Source organism: Rutidosis leptorrhynchoides, chromosome 1 (assembly GCF_046630445.1).
Source record: "Rutidosis leptorrhynchoides isolate AG116_Rl617_1_P2 chromosome 1, CSIRO_AGI_Rlap_v1, whole genome shotgun sequence".
Taxonomy (NCBI): Eukaryota; Viridiplantae; Streptophyta; class Magnoliopsida; order Asterales; family Asteraceae; genus Rutidosis; species Rutidosis leptorrhynchoides.
The window spans coordinates 721,861,886-721,874,028 of NC_092333.1; the positions used below are offsets into that span (position 1 = coordinate 721,861,886).

The following is a 12,143-nucleotide window of genomic DNA, read 5'->3' on the forward strand; positions in this document are numbered from 1 at the left end:
TCTGGGAATCTGATCGATCCTCCTCAACCTTCAATCGATGGTTTAGTATTTTCTGCTAAAGTAACGCGTAACGCCATTCAATTTCTGATTCGTGCTTCCTTGCGTGCTTTAGAGATAATTGCGTCTGGATCAGGTACGAATAACAACGGCCCAGGTCTAGATCGGGTTTGGGACATACACTAGGTATGCCTTTTTGTTTTAAAATTTTAAGCAGATAAGCTAAGTTCCTATTTAGTCTAAAGTAATCTAACGCTATTCTAAAGTAATCTAGGGTAATCTAAGGTAGTCTTAATCTAAAGTATTCTAAGGTAGTCTAACTATAAGGTAATCTAATTATCCTAAATTTAGATATTTTTTTGGTTCTTGCTACTGATTCCCTGGTATTTCGACAACAGAGCTTCGCACTAACTATTCAGTAAACCAATTGGCCAGGCCGACTACGGAGAGGCAGGATCCTTTTGGTTCCAATATAATTAGAAACTGTTCGGAAAATCCAACAACCAAGTCCGTGTATAATTGTCTTTCTTAGACACCACTAAATGCTTATGAATGAGTTTGATAAAAGAAGTATTGTCTGATACCAAGTCCCCGGCAGCGGCGCCAAAAACTAAGTTACCACAATGATATGGCCGAAACAGACGGTTTTGTATATGCGGTGTCGTTAGGCCACAAGGCGTCAGAATCAACCACAATCAAAGGGGTAATGGGTTTTAAATTTATATTTAGCGGGGCCTAAATCTTAATACTCCTTATTATGAGTAAGGGAAGTATGACCTAGGGTCGTATTTTTAAGATATCAGAAGAATCGAACCTATATCTAAAACTTAAGATAATTCTAAGGTGCAGGAGTAGTGGTTTGTTAAATAATTTTGAGTTTTCTAGTTTATAAAATAAAGTCAATTAAATACGATAAAATTTGTAATTCAGATAAGGTTAAAACAAGCGCATGCTATGATTTCGTCAGTTAATTTGCCGGGATTATCGAATGATGGCTAATGGATAGGCAGTGACCTTGTATTCACTACACTAGTCCTAAACGCCCCTGTCATAAGACATGTCACTGAGTAAAGCGATAGGCTTGAAGATTCTGAATAGACAGCAACGTCCCTTACCCCCGACGTCCGTGCAGTCTGACTACAGGCATACACGTTCAGACGGCATCCAATTGAGCGACTCGGTTGGGTGACGTATTAACATTCCACAATGGTCTAAACTTTCTTAAGCATAATAGGATCTAGGGTTTTCCATATCCTAGAGACGTGATGTGCTTTGATGCTTTCGTTAATGATTGGGCTTAAAAGATAGTTAGGCCCTTAGAAAGAGTTCAACCATAAAGAACACCATGGCCAAGTCCAAGTTGACTTCCATGAACACGTTCGGTTATCCTAACGGTCCAATCCTTTATATGTTTAAACAAACAGTTCCTTAATTAACCAAAAATCCCTCAAGCGGGGTGCAATGCTTGAGACCGCGTTATGGTGAAGTGTACTAATCAGCGCTGACCGGGTTCCATGGCCTTACTTAGCAGAGGTACAGCTTACAACAACCGTTGTGCTTCAGTGTGCACGTACGAAGTTTATATGCTTGGTGACTACACTAGCATGGTCTAGGACTGACAACGTACTAGGGATCTAGTTAGATGTTTCACTACGAAAGAGTTCTCGGTCGGAATCCAAGGCTCGGTGGACTTACTACAACCGGTGTGCCTCAGTCAAACTTACGTTGTATCCGATAGACTTCTCTTACCAAGGGGTGACACAGATAGTGTACTCTGAATCGGGGTTCGCGATCCCAATAACAGAGCCAATAACTACGTTCTATTAGTTGGAAAATCGATTTAGTTCAAAGCATAATCGAAAAGCATCTCGACAACATACACAAACCATAATATTATTTCGGCATTATAACTGACTACATCATAACATACACTAAAGTTAACTACTCACTAATCATGGCAATAATATCACAAGGCATAATAATAGAAGACATTTTATAAAGACAAAGGATAGAACTACCAGTAGATTAAACGAGTTTCGAATACAAAAGTGACAACTTCAAACTCCAGACCGCTCCTAATACAATCTTCGGCGTTCTTCTCCAGGTACTAGGTTTCCCGCACGGAGTTGAAGACCTTCAAAGTATGACTAATATTATAGAAAGAGAGAAAAAGAAGTGAATTGAAGTGTGTGTTGAAATGGATGACAAAGACCCTTTAAATAAGCTTGAATTTTGCCTGCAAACGGCTGGCAGGCCGTTTGGCAAGCCGTTTGGCAAGCCGTTTAGCAGGCCGTTTGCAGGGGCCGTTTGCCAGGCCAGCCCGTTTGCCATACTGGCAGGCTGTTTGGCATCCCATTTGGCAAGCCGTTTGGCTTGCTGATTCACTGGATCATAAGTTGATTTCTTGTCTTTCACCGTTTTCGCTCTAGAATCTTCGTTTTAGCTCCGATTTACTTGATTCTTCTTGCACCATCTTTGTAATCACTTGTTCTTTAATTTTAACCGACGAAGCAGGTATTTTGGCGATAAAGTTTGGAACTTTATTGTTTTTGGGCCTTAATACTGAGGTGAAAACGTGACTTTTTAGCCGATATCAGACATTTACCCTTATGCATTAGTTTTCTGTTTGTTGGTATTTTAGTAATCAATGATCATACTAAAATTCGGGGGGGGGGGGGGGGGGGGGGGGGGGATTGTTGGTGATTTTAGCATGATCCAACGTCATTTTAGTTTAAAGTAATCAAACCATACAAACGCTACACGAATATGGAGAGTGTGGAGTACACGTTCGTAAAGGGTAATATGGTTTGAGGTAATGTAAATGAGCTTCGAATAATGTTTGGAACATTAGAAATTCGAAACGCGACTTAAAAGGCTAAACGCGCTTGAAAATAAGCTTAAAAAGGTTTTTGGTGTGCAGTAGCTTTAAGCCGCGGCGCGGCTCTTGGGCCCGCGGCGCGGCTTAAAGGGTGAAATGTCGGCCGAGAGTTTTACTTATTTTGGTGTTTGTTTCTTTTTTAAGCCGCAGCGCGAGTCTTTGGGCCGCGGCGTGGCTTAACAAATGGACGCTGAAAAGGTGTCTTTTCAACCCAAAAGGTGTATTTGATCCCCAAACATTTTGGGGTTCTTCTAGGGTATTCCTATACGGTTTTTTCATGTATTTGGACCATTTTAAACACAAATGCATGAATTCTAACTTCCAAGTCATATATGGATATGAATCAAAGGTTGTGACTCTTCATGAAACCTTTTGACCCATTATAAATACATATCTCTTGCATTTGAAAAAGGAACCAGATTTTTACAACCTTTTTGCACACTTTCAACTCACAACAATTAGAAGATACTTTCTGCAATTGTTAGATTGTTTTCTTTTAGCCAAGACAACAATTTCATCTTTGTCTTATCCCAATCGAAATTTCGTGCAACCCGTGGCTAAGTGGGTCGAAATATTCGATTAGGAAAGTGAACACACAATTCAAAGATCAATTCGAAGTCATTGCCGTTTCAGGCATGAAAGCATTACTAACACCCCTGATTTATAACACGTTCTCCCACAGGCATAACTCTCACTGAATTTAATGATCTTAACTTTATGCTCAGGAACTTTGTATTCATGGATGGTGGAACGGATACATGAACTTGGAACATTCAAACGAATGGCCTATTTTCAACATATGTTTTCACCAAAATCATCGATGCCAAACTACTTCAGCCCATCGCTTCGCCAAAGGAAACTGTTCGACGCTAGATTCTTCCGCAAAAAATAGGACTTTTTGTTTGGCGTGTTAAACAAGGAAGGATTCCGATTAGAGTAGAGCTAGCTAAACGAGGTGTTAATTTAGATTCGATACATTGCTCGTATGCAATAACGACGTTGAAAGTCAACCACGTTTTCCTTCATTGCTCTTTTGCAAAGGATTTATGGTCTCGAGTTTTCGATGGTGGAATTCAAGCCGACCTATGTACTCGAATATGGATGAACTGTTCCAATGGATACATAGTAACTCACATCCTACTCAACGTCAAATTTATGACAAGCTATCGAATGAGTTTGTGGATACATAATTTGGCGTAACCGAAACCTCACTTTGTTTCAAAAAAAGAAAGGTAACAGACCCATTCAAATTGAAGCTTTCGAATGAGTTTCAAAAATATCGAGGAAAATATCTCTAGTTTAGAGTCGATGGCTTATAAATTCAAGTATTTTCGACGATCGTGGCTAAGCTCAAGTGATATTTTGAATCTTGATCGCTCTCGTTTTTTAGTTCTTTATGCATAATGTTTTTTTTTACATCAGTTTGGGATCACCTAAGGGGACTTAACCACCTACACGTTCATCTTCCATAGTTGCATAACCCACCCCAACTACTGGTTTGGAGGAAATCCGGACCAATCCGAGGGCATGGCCGGTAAAACCCCCATCCCCGCTGCCCCCGCACGAAGCGAAAGGCGACCTGGGTGGATACTTCAAGTCAAGGGATAACATTGAGTGCAATGTTGCACCCCAGCGGAGTCGAACTCCTGACCTCTCGTTAAGAGAGACAGGTCACTATCAGCTGAGCTACAACTCGATGTTAGTTTTTTATGCATAATGTAAATGGTAGTTCGCTGTTTTGTTTTCTTTAAGCATGTTCTCACATGCTATGAAGTTGTACCTCCTCTTTCTAAGTAATGAAAATTGTTTGCATTAAAAAAAGAAAAAATATATATATTTTTTTGACCAATTATTTTGATTCCATTAAATACATATATAAGTGTACAAGTTAAACTTAAAGTCAAGACCTTTTAGTTTAGCTATACAAATCAAATGTTACTCATGTAAAGCTACATTACCAGGAGATGTTCGGAGGGGGAACAAACATAATCGGAGTTTTGAGAAGCAGTGGAATTAGGGAAGTGCAACTGAAGCAGCGAAGACAAAGCACAATAGGTCCAAAATAACAATCAAAGACCCAGAAAAACAAGAAATCAAAGTCCACTAGCATTTAACCAAGGGCGAAAAGGCATTTTTTTATAATTTATATTATTTGTTAGGGCCTAAGGGCTTTTTTTACCTCGTTTTAAGTATTTAAATTCTCTGAACCAGCCCTGATTAGATAGTGACATTCGTACTTTATATGTGATTGAGCTTTCAAAATAAATACTAGTAACACTTTTTCACGTGTAATTAACAATTCTAACAAGTACACAATCTATAATCTTAATCTATGTTTGTATTAGAGAGGTCCCAACGGCTCGTCCCTGTTAAATAATAGAACTCCGTAAGAATTACTTTATTACATATGCGTATTTATAAATTATATAGCAAAACTCTAATTGGTAAAACCCTAATGGACCGAGCCCACAAACTCTAAAATAAAATAAAATAAAATAAAATAAACTCTAAACTCCATTTTTTTCTCATTTGTTGCATCGAATAGGCTGATATTCGTTAATTGAGTTGCAGATTTCTTGACGGCTTCTCCTTTTCCGTAGCGTTTTTTTTTCCTTTTACACCGTGGCTTGCTGTGCATAAGGATCAAGTACCGCTTTCATATGCTACTTTTGTTGACGATAACAGTATTCTTCAACGCTGCAAACAATAGTTTTGACAACATTCTTTTTTTTCTTTGCTGGGCCAATACTAATACTCTAACAGTCCCAGCCCCGTCCACAAGCCCGCCCAGGTGGGCGCCGATGGCACCAACCCCACCCAAGTCCCGCCCAGAAACTGCCCAGCTCGGGTCGTCTCTCCCTTCGTCCATTCTGAGCATATTTGTGGACGAGAATTTGGTGTATTTTTCCTTTTCTTTATATTTTTTCTTTTTTTTTACCAGCTCATTGAAGAAATTGAGAGGATGAGGATGTAAATGGAAGTTGCTCATTGAAGAAATTGGGAGGATGAGGATGTAAATGGAGGTTGAAGATAAGCCTATATTTTTTACTCCGTATTTATTTAATAGTGGGTCCAAAAATTTTGTGGCTTATTAAGTAGTACTTTTTTAATATTCTATTTTATCTTTTTAATAAATATTTATTCAAATTAATTTTTAAGTTTGATGTAATTTAATAATTAATAATTATTTAAATTAAAATTATATTTATAATATCAGTAATAAATAATAATAAAAGTATTTTCAGTTTAGTTAAAATAATTAAAAGTAATAAATTATATTTATGTTTAATTTTAATTATTTAATTTTTTTAACAAAAAAGTAATTAAAAAATATGAAATGAGGAGTGTCACTGTTGGGAGTGTTTAGTCCTGAGTTTAGTCCTGGGAATAAAGCGAGATAGAAGTGTTGATGTGGCAGTGGCACTGAATGATTAACTAGTCCTTGAGGAAGTGATGTTATAGTTAAGAGCACTCTTATCATAAAGATAAAGATTCTTTTCAAAGTACAGGAATCCAAGACCCAAGGGGCCAAGAAAAAGGACTTTTCATTTTGTTTTTGGAACTACTTCAATATTATGTGGACCGGACTTCACAATTCCGTTTGGGCTACGGCTATATTGGTCCATTACTTTTTTTTTCACTTTCCACAATATATGTTTTTTAAATAATTAATGAGTTTTTATAATAATAGTCCTAAAAGTTACCGTTAATATGCATAAAATGTTAGTTTAAAAAATAAAAAATAACAAGATTCAAAAGTCAATAATAATTGTTTCAAACTACTCATTTATACACATTAACGACACATACTATCAATTTTGTTATTAAAATATTTTTTAACAACTGGTTAAGGTCGGGTGTATATATATATATATATATATATATATATATATATATATATATATATATATATATATATATATATATATATATATATATATATATATATATTATAAAATAAAAATTGTGAGTGTGATATATTTTCAAAGAAAAAGGGAACAAATGGATGCCCTACAAAGAGATAAATTCTGTAATCACCGGAAACAAAGAAGGGATAAGAGTCGGTGTCAAACCAGAGCCAACGGTGGTTCTTTTTTGTCCGTCATATTTTGGTATCAAAAGACACCATAGGTGTTCAAGTGTCTTTTTGCTTCTTTTTTAAGGATGAATCCCATTTAGTCCTTATTGAGAAGGTAAAGGACGGATGAGATTTTAAAAAGTGGGACCCTTTTTACTGATTAATTCGATGTACTATCATTATTTGTTCTATCTTATTATTTTATTATTATCATTTAATAATTGATAATGTTATAATATATAATTTAGTGGGTCCAGTCTTTTTGAAGAAGTATGCTATGGTTGGGAGCATTCGGTATTTTTAGTCTTTATAAAGAAAAATGTTGACGTGGCGCTGATGTGGTATTAAGTCTTTCTAGAGAAGTATGTCATGGTTAGGAGTGGTCTCACAAGAAAAAATAAAGAAGAATATAAAATCATTAAATACGCGAGGAGCCGATGTATATAAGACATAACGAATCTTAAAACCTTTTCATTTCACATTCTTTCAAGATTCATTCCTACATTCTTTCCCTAAATATATAATATATAATATAATATTCATACAAACAAACCATCAAAACACTTTAAGTTCTTTAAAATTTAAAACAACAATAATAATTCATTAATTCAACATCGAATTAATATATTCTCGGGGGAGGTTTAATATGTCTCCTCAACTAAGTTTAGATATCAAACAAATTTTCATCCCGAAAACAATCACTCAGTTTCTTGAAGATATATCCAAAATGGATAGCGTAAGGGAGAAGATACAACAAGTTGATAATTATGTCAACATATTAGAATCCGAAAAGCGAAAAATGGAAGTTCTTCAACTTGATGTGCATCTATCCATGCTCCTCATCAACGATGGTCCGTAAAGATATAATTTTTATTGTAATTTAGTACTATCTGGATATGGGTTTTTGATTTTATACAATTTTAAAAAACTGGTTTTTGATTTTCTTATAATTTAATGTTAACTGGGTATGTGGTATATATTACAATCTTGAACACAATGTACTTTTAGTATGTTTTACGTTTCTGATCAAATATATGTTAGTTATAGTAGTTTGATGATGTTTGTTATGTAATATTTTCAGCAATTGTTGCCTTGAAAGAAGAATTAATGATGTTGAAGAAATCATTAAATGTCAAACCGGTACTTGAAGAATTTATGCCACTCAAGAATAGTTGTGATGATGTAAAAGTAGAAATTAATGAAGAAAATGGTGATAAGAAGAATTGGTTGAGCTCTACACATCTTTGGAATGCTAATGAAAATCTTAGTCAGAAATCAAATTCTGTACCCATTAAAAAGGTAAACAGCAAATAAACATAATGTAATTAATGGTACATATGATTAAAATGGAATAAATTGTATGAAAAAATACTAATATACTTTGGTTGCAGAAAGCTGAAGAAGAAGATGTAAGGAGAACAATATTTAGCCCCGAGATTAATGGTAATGGTCGATTGATTCCATTTTCTACGACAAATTTTCAATCAAATATAAAAACCGGCAGCAGTGTCCATGCACCATTACGACAACAGGCATCCAGGAAACAAAGGAGATGTTGGTCCACCGAGTTGCATAGGCGATTTGTCAATGCCCTGCAACAACTTGGTGGCTCACAAGGTTAGACCTTGATCATGTCTTTTTTCACTAATCTGTGTGTCCATTTGATTTTTTTTTTTTTAATTTTTGGTTGTTTCAAGATTTGGATTGTGTTGTTCTTTATGATCATATACATACATATTTTGCATGCTAGAGCTATTAATTAATGCTATTAACCTATGATCCATGCAAACTATTTGTGCAATATTTATCTCGATTGCGACTTTAATCAAGAATTCGTACAAACGCTTATGCAGTAGCCACACCTAAGCAGATTCGAGAGCTAATGCAAGTAGATGGTCTCACCAGTGACGAAGTGAAGAGTCATTTACAAGTTAGTTTGTTCTCATAAATTTTAGTATAAGTTATTTTTACACATTATCATTTTAAAAAATGCAAAATAAACTAATTTATTTTGTCATATTAATATTATTGTAGAAGTACAGGCTTCATTCACGAAGACTTCAGTCTTCAAGCACAACTCAAACTAGTGCCGGTGTTGTGGTAGAACGATTATGGTTGTCCAAATGTAGCGACTCTCAATCGAGTTCTCCTGATGGGCCCTTGCCGACTGGTGCCAAAAGCATGTATGATGAAGAAGACGGTAAATGTGAGAACAATTGGCATCATTGTGTTAGTTAAGGACGATGAATGTAACTTGCAATTTAAATTGTAGACTTTTGCAGGATTAATTGCTTTGATTCTAACTTTCATTGAACTTTTTTTTTTTTTTTTTTTTTTTTTTTGAGTTATTGATTTATATATTTCTATGGTGTAGATTTTTTTTAAAATCCAAAATGTGGAAGCCAATACTTATTAATGAAGATAAGATAATTTGACCTTAATTAATTATTAATCAAACAATTAAAGGATTCTGATTAGTCATTATTTTTTGGAGTTATTCTTGACACATTCTTTTTGTTTGAATGGACTTGGTTCTATCTAATTGTTAAATGGGCTAGTAGATGCTGTTTAGTAGGTAAAAAGGTGTGGATACTTTGACAAGTCAAGCATGTGATGATTAGATTAAAGTTCTTTGAGTATTTCTGTTGATTTTTTTTAATGTGTTTAGTTGGAATAAGTTGACCAGTGATCCTGTTTACATTTTCACCGTAAGTTTGCTTTTTGATAAAGGAGACCGAAAAGTTGATTAGGGATCATCTTTATAATATCTCATCTTCTCTACGATTAATATTAAAAAAACTCATTATTTTTAGTTAATTACAAGATTCCTAATACTCACCCCGTACCAAAATAATTGTCCTGTAAGACTTTTCATAGTCAATTTATTAATTTTTGATTTTAAATATTTGTTTGTTTTTTGCTATAGAATATATGATGAAATTTATATGAATTGATTGATTTTCGAATTTGTTTTCATTTGGTATAACTTTCATTCGATATTATATAACACGAAAAAGATATTTAACGTCAAAGTTGATGAAAAAAGACTCAAATCAAAACAGGACAATTATTTTGGGACGGAAGGAGTACTGTTTTAAATAGAAATATTGAGAATTTACTTTTTTTTCTTCTTTTTTTTGGCGAAAAAGATCAATATATTAATAACCAATCATCAAATTGGTGATTGAATCAATGAGGATACGATGAAGATACATTACATAAGCATAAATATTGCAACAGTACATGAATAATTGGATAACGACAAAAAATCGCATAAGAAGCGACTAAGCATTCCAAATCAAAATCTTCGGGTTAGAATCCTAAACATAAGCTTGATGTGCAAAACATAGCTTGGATGACGATGCCCAATGAAAGACTCTCAATTTTATCTCCCGAACCAAAACTGTTTGCAAGATCGGGAGATTTTTAATGTCTATATATAGATACTCCGTAGTACATAGCGATTATTACTCGTATTAATTTTTGTTAAATAATTATTCTTTACAACAACTAAATTATGTGTATTTAATTAATTAATTTGTTAAATTATAAAAAAAATTAAATTATGCGGGTATGATAGGTTAAATTTAGTGTTTTTTGTAATTTTGTTATGCACAGTCATTTTGCTTGCAGCAACGAACGCGTATTTGGCCTAGTGTGACGACCCGAAAATTTTCGACCAAATTTAAACTTAATCTTTATATGATTTCGACAAGATAAGCAAAGTCTGTAATGTTGAGTCTCGAAAATTTTGGAACTATGTTCATATATTCAATTACCCTTTTGACTATCCTCGACGATTCACGAACATTTATGTGCATATATATATATATATATATATATATATATATATATATATATATATATATATATATATATATATATATATATATATATATATATATATATATATATATATATATATATATATATATATATATATATATTAAACTTGAAAACGTTAACAAAGTATTAAATGTATAATACTTTACATTAAGCGTATTTGTCTCAATATATGCTTAATATATTCATCTACGGAATTAAAAGATATTTATCAAATCTCTTATAGATTGTGTTATTGTTACGGGTCTCTGTTGTGAGGTCCACTGTAATTTAAGAAAACTTTTCTTTTTAACGATATTCGAAATAAATAGTATTGTAATCTACAAGTGAGAACAAAGTGTCAAATAACATGAATTAGACAAAAGTAGTAGAGATTCCTGCTTAATTTTCAATGCATGCTTTACAATATTTTTTCTCGTGATTCTTGATAAGTTAATTATTTAACTATCATAATATTTAATGTAAGAAAACGTTTTCAATATAATAGAATTTTTATTATTAAAATGTTTTGTTAAAAGAACGTAATTTTAATATAAAACGTTTCGATATTATTAAATATATTTTAATAGGTAACGAAAAGATGATTTATAGAAGCAAATGACCAAAACACTCAAATGATTAAGTTATACTTCGGGTAATATAGTTTATCATTGATTAAGTCTAATTATTGATAAATGTACACGTCGCAAAACGTAAAGTACGCGTTTTCTAAGCGTACGAAAGGACGTTCGAGAAATCGGAACCGGGACATAATTCGAGCGACGTACAAGACAATGGAGCTAAAGTTACAAGTCAACCATGCACGAGAATATAATATAATATATAATTAATTAATATAAATTATATATATTAAATATAAAATAATATGTCGACAAACAAGAAAACAAATCAGGTGTGAGCTGGCTCAGGGAGCTCCACGATCGCGGAGCTGTAAGGCACAAAAGCTCCACGATAGCGGAGCAGTCAAAATCAAAAATGCACTATAAAAAGGCCAGTTTGTTCGACGTGTTACACATCTATCTGCTCTCTATATATTTATATTATTATTATTATTATTATTATTATTATTATTATTATTATTATTATTATTATTATTATTATTATTAAGATTAACATTATTACTAATCTTATAGTTAGGAGTATTATTATTAGTATTATTATACATAAAATACTACGACAAGGTCATGAGCGAGTTATTTTCAAAAACGGGTTTTCGATCTGGATAAAGCTAAGGAAACTATGGGTTATAGCTATAGAGGTTATGGGTAATGTTCGTGGGTATTGTTCGCAAGTCAAACCTAGTGTTTATCATCTCCGTTGCGTCTACGTACTTTCCTGCAATATTGA

At 33.5% G+C, this 12,143-nt stretch overlaps 1 protein-coding gene across 1 annotated transcript; it reads left to right on the plus strand.

Annotated features, from left to right (window-relative positions):
* Positions 1-7,599: 7,599 nt before the first annotated feature.
* Positions 7,600-9,703, plus strand: LOC139854823 (transcription factor HHO2-like). The gene is made up of 6 exons (XM_071844107.1): positions 7,600-7,804; positions 8,035-8,220; positions 8,349-8,570; positions 8,807-8,883; positions 8,988-9,172; positions 9,622-9,703. Exons 1-6 carry the CDS (start codon positions 7,600-7,602, stop codon positions 9,701-9,703), a joined length of 957 nt encoding a protein of 318 aa, XP_071700208.1.
* Positions 9,704-12,143: the final 2,440 nt, after the last annotated feature.

Excerpts from the sequence above, each read along its gene's own strand:
- LOC139854823 (XM_071844107.1), top strand. The coding sequence starts at position 7,600 with ATGTCTCCTCAACTAAGTTTAGATATCAAACAAATTTTCATCCCGAAA. Across the intron at positions 7,805-8,034 it reads CATGCTCCTCATCAACGATG|CAATTGTTGCCTTGAAAGAA; the intron begins GTCCGTAAAGAT and ends TAATATTTTCAG. Across the intron at positions 9,173-9,621 it reads GGTAAATGTGAGAACAATTG|TTGGAATAAGTTGACCAGTG; the intron begins GCATCATTGTGT and ends TAATGTGTTTAG.